Raw genomic sequence first — 13,992 nt, 5'->3', positions numbered from 1 at the left:
ATGCTCCAAGGTGGCAGACTATTAAGATATATTACAGAGTTTATGATACAAATGCAAAATAAAAGAGAAGTAGAAAAGTAATAAACGGATCCTGTGAGCTATTTTTTTTAACCAATCCCACTTTATTTATTTTGCCCCAATATTAACTGAGTACATTCATAAAGTTGAAAGCAAGTCTACCCTGGACCCATAGGATTACAGTTTACCTGAATCAAAGAGGACCAAAGTACTTTATGAAGTACTTTTGTCATTTCAATAAAGATGAAGAAATCCCACAGATACACAGGAGTCTTTAAACCAAATATTGTGGCCACTTTTACCTCCCAGTCATGTCTACAAAATTCAAAAGTGATCATAACAGCCTATGGAAATGACCACTTCACCGATAAAGGCCTCAAGTATAAATTCCCTTTCCCGTATGAGACATTCACGTCCATCAGGACTGAGTTTACATACATCACAGACTGGGGTGTTGAGGACTAGTAACAGGTACACCGTGTTTCCCTGGGTTTTTGACAGCTCCCTGTGGTTTGATTAGCTTTAAAAAGGCGCCTCAAATCAAACTACATTCAGCAAAAAGAGCATTTCCTTGACACAGGGGAGTGGAAATGACCCTTCCCATGGAAAAAGAGGATTTAACACAGTCCTTCAGATATAAAAGGCAGAACCCCCTTTGTGTTCAGAGTCCACGACAATCCACGTCTGTCCAGAGTTGTCAGGATTCTGAGCTTGCTTTACGTCTTGGAGGACATTTGCTTTGGTCGGCTGGTTGGAGTGATGGTCTGAGCGCGGTGCGGGCGGTGAAGCTGCTGTTCCTGGACATCACAGGCATTATGTACGGTGTAATAAGCTCCGATCTCACAGAAAGAATGGATCCTTGTTACTCATCAGGCTGGTTTTCATATAAACTCCATAAAATGTTATGAGGGAGGGAGGGAGACTCTTCCTCAGTCGTCTTTGTTATTGTGTCACATATTAATAAAAATAAAAAAGTGGTTCAAACAAACAAGATAAAGGATTAGGAAAGACAGTTTTGATTTAACAACAGGGCACAGCCTATATTGCAGCTTTTTTTCAAAAAACAGCATTTGTTTTTGTAAGAAAAAAAAAGGTTTCTTTTCTTTCCATCGGCATGCCTGAGCAACAAACAAATGGCCCCATTTCTAACAAAGTCACTGGAAAACTTCAGGATAAAAGTGGCACTTTGATCCAGCAAACCGTACAAACGGTAGGTTGTAAAGCAAACGCCTGTCTGCATGCGTCGATCCGGTTCTGCTGCACTGAAAAAAAGCCTAACTGAGACACATCGCAGTCTGTCGTCTAAACGCAAAGGCCTCTGGGGTGTTTGTGAACACATGCCTGCAGCCCTCAGCACTGTCTCATGGTTGCTCCTCTTGAAAAGAGAAAGCTGGACTAGACCCCTGCAGCAGGATATGGTTTAGCTCGCACAGTAGCAGCAATGAAATGAGCATTGGTAAATAGAATGTCACAGAAAAGATTTGTCAAATGTCGCTTTGGGTTTTGCTGAAAAGGTCCTAGAAAGTTTTTTTTTGCTTTTGCTTCGAACATGTGATCCGGGTCGTGTTTGGAACCGGTTCCTTCAATTCTGACATCAGACAGAAGAACCTGACCAGGTTCTCATGAAGCTTGATTAGTTTATCAGCTGATTTTTCTTTGCCCTTCATAACATGTACGGCAAAGGGATGATTTTGTGCTCGAAATTTAGTCGAATGTTTATATTAGTTTACCATAAGGTAGATCATTTTTCCAAACTGAATTTCCTTTTCTCCTGTCTAGAGGCCATGTAGTAAAATACTATCTTTTTTTCTTTTATATATTTAAAGAAAAACCTACTTTTTTTTATTTGAATGCCCAAATGAACAACCATTCTTGTTCATTTATTGCTGAAAACAGGAAAGAAAATGAAGAAAAAAGATTTTTCACAAACAAAACTTCTTAAAAGCTTTGCAGAAAGCATTGGTATGTCTCTGACACAGCATTCTAGAAATGGATGTGAACTGGAGACAAAAAAAAAAAGAAGAAGCAATATTTCCTCTGAAACGGCAGCAAGAAACACAGCCGAAAAGAAAAAGATCCCTCCAATAAATGAATAAAGTATGGAGGGAAATGTTCCAGTTGATGCTTATTTTAATAACAAAGTTTATTACAAGACTTTCGATATATTTAGGAAAAAAAAACCTGCTTTGCTTGAGATTCTTTAGTGTTTCTTTAGAGAAATTAGCGAGGGTGATGGCCAGTACAAAAATATAAGGCCAGCTAAATTGCATAGAAATTCAGTAGTGCACCGATGCATCCAAAGGCTGGGCTCCTTTCCTCTGTCCACTTTGGCAAGTCTGCAGATTTTCCTTGGAGAAAAACAGAACTCCATCTTCTGTTTCCAATTATCTTTGGCAGAAAAAGACTCGTTAAACCCGAAATAAACACAAAGTTACCCTAAAATTGATGCTAATGCAAAAAGTCGCCAAAAAATGAAAAAAAAAAAAAGTAAAAATGCATTTGTTTTATACAACAGGGTATTAGGGTCAACATAAAAGAAAAATTTCTAAAATTAATATATGACCAAACAAATCATAAAATTATGAGGAAAAGTTAAACTTGTATTAAAATAAAGCGATTCAATTATGATAAAATAGTCGATATTTTATGAGAAAAAATCGTAAATTTATTTTTCATAAGGACCACATTTTACGTGAAAAGGCCATATTTTTTTTAATATAATGATAATTTTAGGGGGGAAAAAGTTACAGTTCTACAAAAAAGAAGTAAATTCAGCAAGATTCATGAGTTCAACTTTCTGTTGAAACATTATAAAAGATAAACATAAATTTTTATTTTAAATTCTGACTTTTTTCTTGTAATATTGCTAATTTTTGAAGCAAGAATTTATGAATTATCAATAAATTGTTGAATTTCTTTGTTTTATGACTACTTTATAAAATGTTGCCTTATGACTTTATATTTAGGAATTGTTAAATTTTTTATATACTTTATCTTTTTAATAACATTTCTAATTTTGTTTTCTTAATGTTATTCCTTTAAAATTAAAATTATGGATTTTTTTTTCAATTGCCCAACTTTTCTTTTGAAATGTTTACTTTTTTCTCACTATTTAAGGATTTTATTTTTAGGACATTTCTGTGATATATTAGCTCGACTTTTTAAAAAATGCATGATATTTACTTTTTTTCTCTTAATTTTACGACTGAAAATCATTGAATTTTATTCATTAATTGTATCACTTTATTGTTGTAAATTTATGTCTTTTTCTCATAATTTTACAACATTATTCTCTGTTTGTTTGTTTATTCCTTGCCTTTATTCCTTATTCCTTGAGTAGTAGTGGCCCTACTACTCTATAAACTAAAATAGACTCATACAGTTAGTCTTTTAATTCATTAGGGAAAAAAAGGAAATGAATGGGGTAAAAACGTTTCTCTGCCAGTTAAAAAAAATAGTTCTGTATTTGGAGGTAAAATCCTGGACACGGATTAAGTGAGGCGGCAAAGAGGAAAGGAGCTCAGTTTGGGTTTTAAATTCACTTGTTTCTCCATATAAAGCAAAGTCAACGACCCCTACCCACAAAACACAACTTTCTAAACAACCAAAGAAGTATAAAAGCACCAGTTCTGGGCCTGAACCCCAACTTTACCCCACAATTGGGTTGTTTCACCAAAAATCAGTTATGGCTCCACCCGCGTTTGAACCCCTGTGGCCAATGGGGCCGCACAGCGCAAGGAACGAACGAGGCGGACCATCAACTAACAGGGACTTCGGCCTCTGCGTCCTTGTCTGAGATCTCGTCCTGGATCTCATCTGTGTTCCCTGAGTCGCTGCTGGCCCCGGAACTGAACGAAGGAGAGTTCCTGCCGCCTTTAATCATTCGCCGACACGTCTCCATCTGCACGTCCAGGCCTCTCTTCATGCTGCACATCTCCATGTACTCGTGCAGGTGGCGGTTCATGTCGCTCTTTGCTGTGGCCAGTTCCATCTGAAGGAGAACAAAATGCATCGAGAGCTCGGAAAGGCTTTTTCAAAAAGAGTAAATCTGTAGCATATAAATACTTTCTAAAAGGTTGGAAAAAAGAAACTGATGAACAAAATGAAACTGAAGTGAGTAGAATTGTCAATCTATGTCAAAAACTCCAAGGAATTTAATAAAATGTCAACTACAGAACACTAAAGATTGTGAGTACTTTCAAATTTAAAGCCGCCTTCAGATCATCAATTGTTAAAGTGCTCCCAGTGGTCTTTTTACTAGGATTATAATTTTTTTAGCCAAAAAAATAAAAACAACTGTAGCTTCATCAGAAATTCACCTCTGTCTAACCTCGGTCCCATTTCCTGCCACCCATCCCATTACACGCTATCTTACAGCCCCTCACACCCACAAGCATACACTAATGGTGCGATAAAAATGTCGACCAATATTGGAGCTATCCAGTTTGGATCCAGGCAAGTTCATGGGTCTATTTGTTTACAAATGGATGGAGTAGAATGGAGCGGAGCAAGATGTGGCCCACCCTGTATATTTTCTACATCACGCCTACAAACGGCATCTTTTTGAAAAACTGTCCTGCATCAAAAATGCCACAAGAACATGTTAAAAACACCAAAAACACAACTTTTATTGGAGTGGGTCTTTAAGCTAATGTATGCTTAATGCTTTTTGAACCATACGTGCATTAAATTAAAAAAATAACTTGGTTAACTACAAACGTTTCCCATTATGGGTCCTGGGAGATGTTTGATCATATGATCAGATATTTTGACAAAAAGTACCGTAATTTCTGAACGTCACTCCATTTTAACCTGAATGTGCTGCAAATATTGCTTTACATTTTTCCAGAGCAGAACTTGATAATACAGCAAAAATTAGTTGGAGATAATTACACCTTTTTATAATTACACCTCCAAGATTCAAAGTTGGATCAAATAAGCAGGGAAAATTTTGAGCTCCATCCCGGCTTCACTACTCCTCTCTGTTTGGGACTCACGGTTGCTAGGCGACAGGACATTCGCTGATGTAACAGCTGGAATTATCTAAAGGGTGGACTCGTCCAAAGGACCTGGCCAACGTCGCCTGGAAGGCCGCGGCCATTGAAGGATGCAGCTCTTGAATTTGGACACATCCTTTGTGGCCCCAACAAAACACTTGACCACCCCTGCCCTAGGGTGTTATAGAGTCCCTCTGCAATGCTAAACTTCAAAGCCTAGTCAGTGCTGCACTGTAAATTGTGCAGTCGTATCGTTAATTAATGCAGGAATCAGATACCTCCCCAAAAATGACCACATCAAATTTGTGTGTGGAGAATCAGTTTAACTTTTTTTGGGGTTTTTCTGTTTATGCCTTTGTTTAATTTTCAAAATCCGTCCGCAGAGCACTTTACCTCTATCTGGCCGATGGTCTGCTGGTACTCCTGCTCTCTGGTCTTAAATAGTGACTCTGTTTCATCAATGAGGCTGCCAAGACTTCCATCCTGAGAGTCCTGAGAGAGCACGCCGAGAGAGGCCTCATTCATCAATCACCAGCGAAAGGTCTAACGCAGCATTAAACACGTCTAAAAACACGCATCTTAAAACAGCACTCACGGGATCGGCTGCTTCATTGCTGCCGTCACAAGGGCCGACCGGTGGGCAAGTCGTCACGGTGATGGTGGATGGCATGTTGTAGTTCGTGAAATCCTCCCACAGCAGCAGAGTTTCCTCGTTTTCCTCCCACGTCAGGCTGTCACAGTCGTCGTCGATTTCAAACGTCTCGCGCCTGGCAACAAAGGAGTTATCTGAACAATGTCTGCGTGGGACAGAGCATGGAGGGGGACCAGAGAAGGAAGAAAAGAAAGAAAGAAAAAGCAAGGACAGGTGTAACAGCCACAACACTTAGCAAGGGTCAAGAGCAGAAAGTCAACAAATGAAAGAAGGTTTACAGAAAAGAGGCTGCAGCCGTATTTCTCTCTAGAGTGCACACTGATGTCCACAAATTCACTGAATCTGCATGCTGCTTATTGCTATGACAGCAGAGGGGGGCGAGGATCACACAGCATTTACAGAGGTACTGTGGCGGTCTGCAGAGCGGCGTGACTGTCCCATCCCGACCTCCCGGCAGCGGGAGGAGTCACTTACAGCTGGCTGAGCATGCGTTTCATCTCGTCTGTGATGTTGAGCGATCCAGGAACCTCCTCCTCCGACGCGCTCTGCTCCATCTCCGAATTCTCCTCGTCGGAAATCCCCTTTCGCTCCTTTTTCCTGCAGCACGCCATGGCGCCCTGCGAAAAGCACACAAACATTAGCAAAGAGTCTAAAGAGAGTAATAAAATGGTCGTTTTGAAATGCTGTTTGCTGTAAATACGTTTCCTATTGAAGAAAAATATTTCTTTATTTACAAAAGCAGTAAAGAAAAAAGACCAAAAACCCAACTGGAACAGATAAAATGATAAACTATTTGTTTTTTGAGGGTTTGGGCATGTTTGTGCACAGTTCTATCAGAACCTTGAATGTCTATAAGTTTATTAAGTTATTAGCAAGCATGTTGCCCTCCTTGGACCTTTAAAAGGGGTCACTGAGTGCGCAGCTCTAATTTCCTTTGGGCTGAATGACTTCTCCGAGTGCATTCAATAATTTTGCTTCTTTCACAGTCAGCTTTTCTGATAAACTAGCGCATCGCCACATGGAAGCTGGTGTGTACAGATACTTGCCTTTTCTGGGAGCGATCTGGCAGGACTGAACATTTTCGACATGTCCTCTGAGTTGCGTTGTTGTGCGACATCACACAGCTTGGCCGTGATGTCGATGCGCCTGCATATGTCCATGTCCACTCGTCTTGCTTTTTCCTGGATCTTGGAGTCTAGGTCAGACATTTGCTGCAAAAGGGATGGAATTTATTTTTGCTCCCATGAACCTTACTATATGCAGCATCAGTATGATCAAAGCAGACACTTCTTAGACACTTAAAAGTGATACTCTAAATTATGGGTCTGCAACCTTTAATGCTAAAAAAAAGCTATTTGGTCCAGTTTCTTACTGACCAAAACCCAGTGGGACCCCTAAAATCCCCTTCCTGAGTATTAGAAAAGGCACTTAATGGAAAGTTTGTGTGGCCATTAAGCCCTTCCTTTGTAGTGCAGATTGTAGATTGTATAATAGTTTAATTATAACAGTATTACATGTTTCTATATAATAATTTTAACTTCTTTTTGACATCAGCACATACTACTACAAAATAGCAGATTTACTGGAATTAGAAATACTAGAAAGCCAACAATCATCACTGATATTTAACTTTGATGAGGCTTCATTACTATTCTCCTTTTACTTTTAAATGGAAACCTGACAGCATTGGTGTGGAATCCAATTTTTATACAAGAAATCTATATATCTAAATGCAATTTAAATATGAAGAGCTTTGCTTCTGAACAGCAGCTACACACTGCTGTGCAGCAGAAGATGAGAGTATGAGCTTTATGCTCATTCTAAAACAATCTAAACGTAAATAAAATCTTTTACATCATTTTGTTCAGTTATCCCACATTTGAAAAAAATCTAAAAATAACTGACAAAACTTAATTAACTAAAACAAATGAACCAAAACTAGAAACCTGGTATTTAATCAAATTGTTCGCTTTTTTCTTCAAAGCCAAAGACCCACATTAGAGGTATAAAAGAGCCACAGGCGGCCTTTAGACACTGAGTTTGAAGACGCCTGTTCTACGTGGAAAACTTGAGGGTTTTTAATTATTTAATCTAATAGAAAACCTTAGTTTCAAATCAAAATTCTCATCATAATCAAATAGCCACATTGTTATTCCTCTCTCTTATGAATCTGTACTAAAATCAATTACTTTTAAATTATACCTCTTTATCCAATTTTCCTTGCATGTAATTTAAATTGACGTATTGTCAAATTGCCCTTGCAAATGTTTCAGGTCGAAAATAAATTGGAACAACCGCTGTTAATATTATCCCAACTCCACTAAATGGCTTGAAACTGATATGCTTCCATCCTCATGTTGTCAATGTAATTATGTAAAAATATGAAGGGATGATAAAGCTTACTGGGAAAGATGAAGATAAACATTCATAGCGCTAACAGGGAACCATTTGTTTAAGGGTTTTCTATAAGCAAACTAACTAGGCTTTAAATGGTACCAGTCTTTTTTCTACTTAAAGAACATTTCAGGTAGAAAAACTAGACGTACCTGTCTCTTAATTAGCACAAGTAATAATGAAGCAGAAATAAAAATTAAAAATGGACAATGTGAGCATAAACAGGGGAAAAACAAACAGATGCTGTCTATATTTATCCCTGTGCAGCCAGCAGCTGTATGTGCTAACTGTGAATATCAACCCCACACAACTGCTACATAACAAGTCAGAGCTGCAGGGAACAGGAAGAATCTGCAGCTGCTATCTGAGCTATTTTAAATAAAAGCTTGTCTTTGCAGCTTTGTGGAATAGTCTTTTATGAAATCAAATAGGAGGAAGGGTGTGTGTTCCTACTTAGATCAGGAAAATTGACGTCTTCATTCTGATAAAGCTTAAGAAAACAGTCCCAAATTCTGTTGCTACTTGCGTGGGAGTTCTTTTTTAGCGTTTATTCTCTGAATGGAAGCTTTGTTGAGGAGTGATATTGCCCTAATCCGATGCTTACGTCACTCATCAGGCTTTTGAAGACCACAAGTTCTGCTTTTAACCTGTCCACCTTCTCGCTCAGCTCCTCCTGGATCTCTGATGACTCCTGAGCAGTCTAGTAGAGAAAAAGGAAACAAGACAAACAAAGGAGGTTAATAAAACACTACAGCAAAATGTTATTGTGAAGATCTTTAGCGATTACTCAAAAAATATTTGGCATTTTCTTAATTCTGTGCAACACCAACAGTAAAATGGGTCAAAATGCGGGAGAAGAATGGAAAATAAAGACACGTAATAAAAATGTCTACAATAGTTAATACAGAATGACATTATTAGCACGAGCTGAGTAATCTAAAGGCCTGCAAGGATCCAGGTGTTGCGCAATCGTGGCTGCGCTCCATGCTAACCTCGCTGGCTGTGCCCACTACCCCTCCCCTTTCTCTTCACACACATTTGCGGCACTTGCAGCTGCAGGGGCGCCAATTCGCAGGTTTCAGGTTTCTGTGATATTATAGCTAATAGTCAACCAACAGTGGCACAGATTTTTATTTTTACAAGCACTGTGCTGCCACCCCCCTTTTAAATTTGCGCCCCTGGGCAATTGCCTTTATGGCCCGTGCCTAAAACTGCTACTGAACAGCACTAACTGACCTCTTGCGCCGTGTGTACGTTCCAGGGATTAAAAAAAAAAGATCTTGTAGCTTTTCTGAGACTGCTTGCCCGGCGGACTATCTTGATACGCTGGAAAGATCTTCGCCCCCCAAATCATTCACAATGGATAAAAGACTCCCTTTCTTTTATTAAGATGGAAAAAAATCAGACATTCTCTTAAGGGCTCTGGATCTAAATTTTCTGAAATTTGGTCACCTTTCCTAGAACATGTCTTTGACCTTAGAACCGAGTGAACTTTCAAATATATTAACAGGTATGAGATGTTTAATGTCTATGCTGGACATAGATTAGTAGCACAGCATGTTGTTTGTATAATTATTTTATTTTATTTTATTTATTTATTCTTTTCTTTTTTTGTTTTGTTTATTTATTAAAATTTTTGTTTTTTGCAATTGTGTTTTTGAATTGTTTGTTTTTGCTTATTTAAAAAATTCTAAATTAATCATACTTTGAAAAAAATAAATAAACTGACCTGCCTGCCTCAGACCTACTTGACCCGTACTTATCCTTGTGTGTCGTATTAGGGTTGTGTGTGTTGGCTGACCCGTGAAGTGAAAATTCTAAGGTTGTAGATCGCTCGTTGAGCCAGCAGAAAAAATGTTTGTAAACATTTTCATTCTACGGGCTGACTGAGCAATCTACAACCTTTTAATTTTAAATGGGCCATCTGTGCACCCCATGCAGGTTTGCCTTTTTGTGCCTACAGGCAGCCCTTATCCACTTGTATTAACACTCGGGACTGAAGCATAAGTTTATTTCTAAAGTATGAATTCGCAACCAAGGTTCTTTCAAAATCCAAAATCAAAGATAAATGAATTATGATTATTATTATACATTTTAGCCCAGATAAGTCTAATGAGGTCAAATTAGCCTGTTTACTGTACAGTAGGTCATTGCATCAAATCTTCAGGCCTAGTCACACAGCGACTACATTTTTTTTTTAACTTGTCCTGTTTAACAGCTGAGCAAACGGATGAGAGCTAAAAGCCTCTTGTGTTGGACATATTTTACTGTTTCTACAGGGGTTATCAATCTTTTGACACAGTAGGTTAACATTTGAATTAACAGCCACTACCTTTTGCGCATATTGCACAAATGGAAATTGGTCACATGTGAATATGCGTGGAAAAAGTGAGAAACGTTGAGGTTTATGTGAAATTTTCACAGATGTTTCACGAAGAATCACGTTCAAACCACGGAAGAAGTACTAAATAAACCAATCAATGCAAAACATTAATCATGTGTGATTATTGCGGTGTTTATGTGCAATTCATTAGTGATTTGTGCGTCAATTACATAATTTGAACGAGATATGTGCGCCAAATAAGTGATATAAAAGTTATACATCAGTGGGACATGCATGAAAATTCCGATAGACATACGTGGAACGCTTGTGGAAAGCCACAAATTTGCGTACGCATCTCCTAAAAGTCGCCCACAATTACTTAAGATTTGCATGATAATTGTGTCTCAACTACCTAAAGTATTAAAAAACTGCATCATTCCCCAACATTTTGAACATTTTAGCACAGAATTCATGTAAAATCCCATCTGTGCACATCGACGAACAACAAACGCAAGAAACACTTGTGAATTACGTACATCACACATTTACCACGAAAGACCGAAATTTTATTTGTGGAAAATGCGCAAAATGTTTGTAGTGGCTGTATGACACGGCCTTTCAATCTTGCATTTCAGTCTCTCTAACTTTGAATCTCGGTTTACAATAACAACCCGTCACTGGACAAATATGTTTCCATCATACGCAGCAACGCCTGCCTGTAAGTTCTGCACGGTTAAAACTCTCAGGGGGGTTTGGTGGTCCCCCTCCCTGTCTGATGTTTTGCTGACTCGAAGCCCAACAAACATACATGCATCGATTTTTTGCAAAAGCAGAAAAAAGGGAAATACACTATAAGAGGTACAAGAGTTGGGCTGGCAGGCTTAAGGGTGACACTTTTTATTGATTTTGTTATTATGTCTGTTTCCTTCCACCTGGCTCTGAGCAGAAGTAGGAAACAGCTGGTGGTTTTCAGTGTCCAGATCTAAATCTAGGCCTCTTGATGGGTTTGTAATGTGGTTTATCTTGATATCTCACTCCTGGCTGTTTCCTGTTCCCATGAACACAGTCCATGTTCCGTAGTTTTGAAAATACACACAACGCGACGTCAAACATCTGTGAATGTACAGATTATTAGGAAGTGTTTCACTGTTGTTTCCCAACCTGCTGCAGGGATTTGATCATAGATTCCAGCTGCTCTCGCTTGGACAGCTCCTCCTCCCATCTGTAACACAGAGGACAGAGGTGGGTCAGTATCTGCAGCCAGGTCCTCCTGAGGGCTCACCATACAGGGAAACTGCTCTTTTCAGGGATGTTCCTCCCATCTCAGATTACAAAAAGCCCTTGACAGTGTAGAGTCACACCCCCACCCCTCTTCTTTCACCCTTCTGTTCTTTTGTTTTTTTTTTTTTCCTATTGTCATCTTTACAACCCCACTGCCTCAATAACGCTGAAAGAATGCAAGTGTAACCTTTCATGAACACAAAACATGGATCAATAAAAGTCTTTGAACATTTGAGCGAGTGGTGGGTGGAGCATCCCTGCATTCCTTCATGCTAGAACGCTCTGGAGATGGTGTGATATAAGAACTAGGTAATGCATTTCTTATGTACAACAGATTAAGAACACGTTTTGTAAATGTGACAAATGTGAAGCCAAAACATATACAGAATTGTGTAGAAAATAAAGAGAAGCAAGAAAAACAATGCTAGAAATTCTTCTGTGCTCTTTTATCAGCAGTGGTCACACAATTTGATCCAGCTGTTTGTCACGTTCCAATCACAATATTATCAGTTCCTTTCATTTTTCTTCACAATGAGTCAAGTTGCATAAACAGGGGAAAATATTTTATGTTTCATTGACTATACAAGTTATTCATAATTTTGCCTCTAAGAAAAATTATGAATATTCAAAGTTGATATGTATATACCAAGTATTGTTTGGAAATATGCAAACGCACAAAAGCAACTCTATATTTCTATAAATCCATGTAAATTTACATTGCTATTATGATTTGCTCATTGTCTAATAGTACTGACTTGTGCATTCATGCTGTTGCTCAAAATCAAGTCCGTTACAGTGTCTATGTTCTGATTAGCTAGGAAATTCTGTTCCTCCTTGGTTTATTCTCGCCATATTCCTCCTTAGTGCCACAGCAGCTGTACCCAGCCAAAATTAAAATCCCTAAAAACATTTTAAGAACCTCTTAAAAATGTTACCTGTTTTAGTAACAAAACATTAAAGATTTAGCTCCTTGTTTTTGGTTGCTTTGAACAGTTTTATGTAATTTAGTTTTAAATGATTCACTTTAATTTTTAGGATATTGGTTTAGGTTAATAAATTTAATTTTGTGCTTGAGGATATTTCTAACTCAAATTTTATTTATTTGTGTGGCCCCTTTCATATCAGTAGACAACACAAATCGCTGTACATACTGTAAAAGCAACAAAATTGTAATAAAATTAATTAATTAATTAAAATAGAAAACACAGGACAATCACAAAACAGTTGGCACCCCTCCTCTACCAGATTCCTCCCTCCAACCGAACAGTTCCCCCAACATAACTCTGAACAGAAACGTAAGAACTGCAGCTTAAAGAAAAACTCTGGTTCGGTACTGCTGCTAAGAAACGGTATAATGAGGATCCGTTTATTCCAAGGCCCAGCCCGACCACGAGGATCATTGCCACAGCAGCTCAGGGCCCACTCGAGCACAACCGCAACAGCACCCCCTAGAGGCGAAGCCGGTAGTTACCAAGAAAAATGGATCCCCAAGAGGAAACACTGAAATAACAAACAACAGAATTTTAATAATAATAAAATAGTAAAAATTATAGAAAGGAGAAAAAAAATAAAAAATATAACAATAATGGTAATTAAATGAAAGAAGACCTTAGAAACTGTTAAAACATTACCTTAAATATCATGAATGTAATAATAACAAAAAAGGTTATTATAAAAAATGACAATAATTATAATAATAGCCCCTGAGACAGACAGACAGACAGACAGACAGACAGACAGACAGACAGACAGACAGACAGACAGACAGACAGACAGACAGACAGACAGACAGACAGACAGACAGACAGACAGACAGACAGACAGACAGACAGACAGACAGAACAGACAGACAGACAGACAGACAGACAGACAGACAGACAGACAGACAGACAGACAGACAGACAGACAGACAGACAGACAGACAGACAGACAGACAGACAGACAGACAGACAGACAGACAGACAGACAGACAGACAGACAGACAGACAGACAGACAGACAGACAGACAGACAGACAGACAGACAGACAGACAGACAGACAGACAGACAGACAGACAGACAGACAGACAGACAGACAGACAGACAGACAGACAGACAGACAGACAGACAGACAGACAGACAGACAGACAGACAGACAGACAGACAGACAGACAGACAGACAGACAGACAGACAGACAGACAGACAGACAGACAGACAGACAGACAGACAGACAGACAGACAGACAGACAGACAGACAGACAGACAGACAGACAGACAGATATATATATATATATATATATATATATATGATCTGATACCTTGCAGGAATAATAAGATGGCCAAAGGAA

The 13,992-nt window shown here is 38.6% G+C and overlaps 1 protein-coding gene across 4 annotated transcripts in view; it reads right to left on the bottom strand.

Moving 5' to 3' along the window:
* Nucleotides 1-101: 101 nt before the first annotated feature.
* The window catches only part of iffo2 (intermediate filament family orphan 2), a 41,468-nt gene continuing 27,577 nt past the window's right edge, over nucleotides 102-13,992 (bottom strand). The window contains exons 2-9 of one of the 4 annotated variants that reach the window (XM_020703145.2): nucleotides 11,546-11,606; nucleotides 8,666-8,761; nucleotides 8,214-8,219; nucleotides 6,714-6,878; nucleotides 6,142-6,284; nucleotides 5,611-5,812; nucleotides 5,409-5,507; nucleotides 102-4,009 (exon numbers count right to left, since the gene is read on the bottom strand). In XM_020703145.2, the coding sequence (XP_020558804.1) occupies nucleotides 3,776-4,009; nucleotides 5,409-5,507; nucleotides 5,611-5,812; nucleotides 6,142-6,284; nucleotides 6,714-6,878; nucleotides 8,214-8,219; nucleotides 8,666-8,761; nucleotides 11,546-11,606 (1,006 nt within the window). In that variant the 3' untranslated portion in view covers nucleotides 102-3,775. The remainder of the gene's footprint in view (nucleotides 4,010-5,408; nucleotides 5,508-5,610; nucleotides 5,813-6,141; nucleotides 6,285-6,713; nucleotides 6,879-8,213; nucleotides 8,220-8,665; nucleotides 8,762-11,545; nucleotides 11,607-13,992) is intronic. The other 3 variants (XM_020703146.2, XM_011474835.3, XM_011474836.3) reach the window with 3 other exon arrangements.

This window comes from Oryzias latipes, chromosome 5 (genome assembly GCF_002234675.1).
Source record: "Oryzias latipes chromosome 5, ASM223467v1".
Taxonomy (NCBI): domain Eukaryota; kingdom Metazoa; phylum Chordata; class Actinopteri; order Beloniformes; family Adrianichthyidae; genus Oryzias; species Oryzias latipes.
The sequence above is the reverse complement of the archived record's forward strand: the minus strand, read 5'-3'. Positions and strand labels throughout refer to the sequence as shown.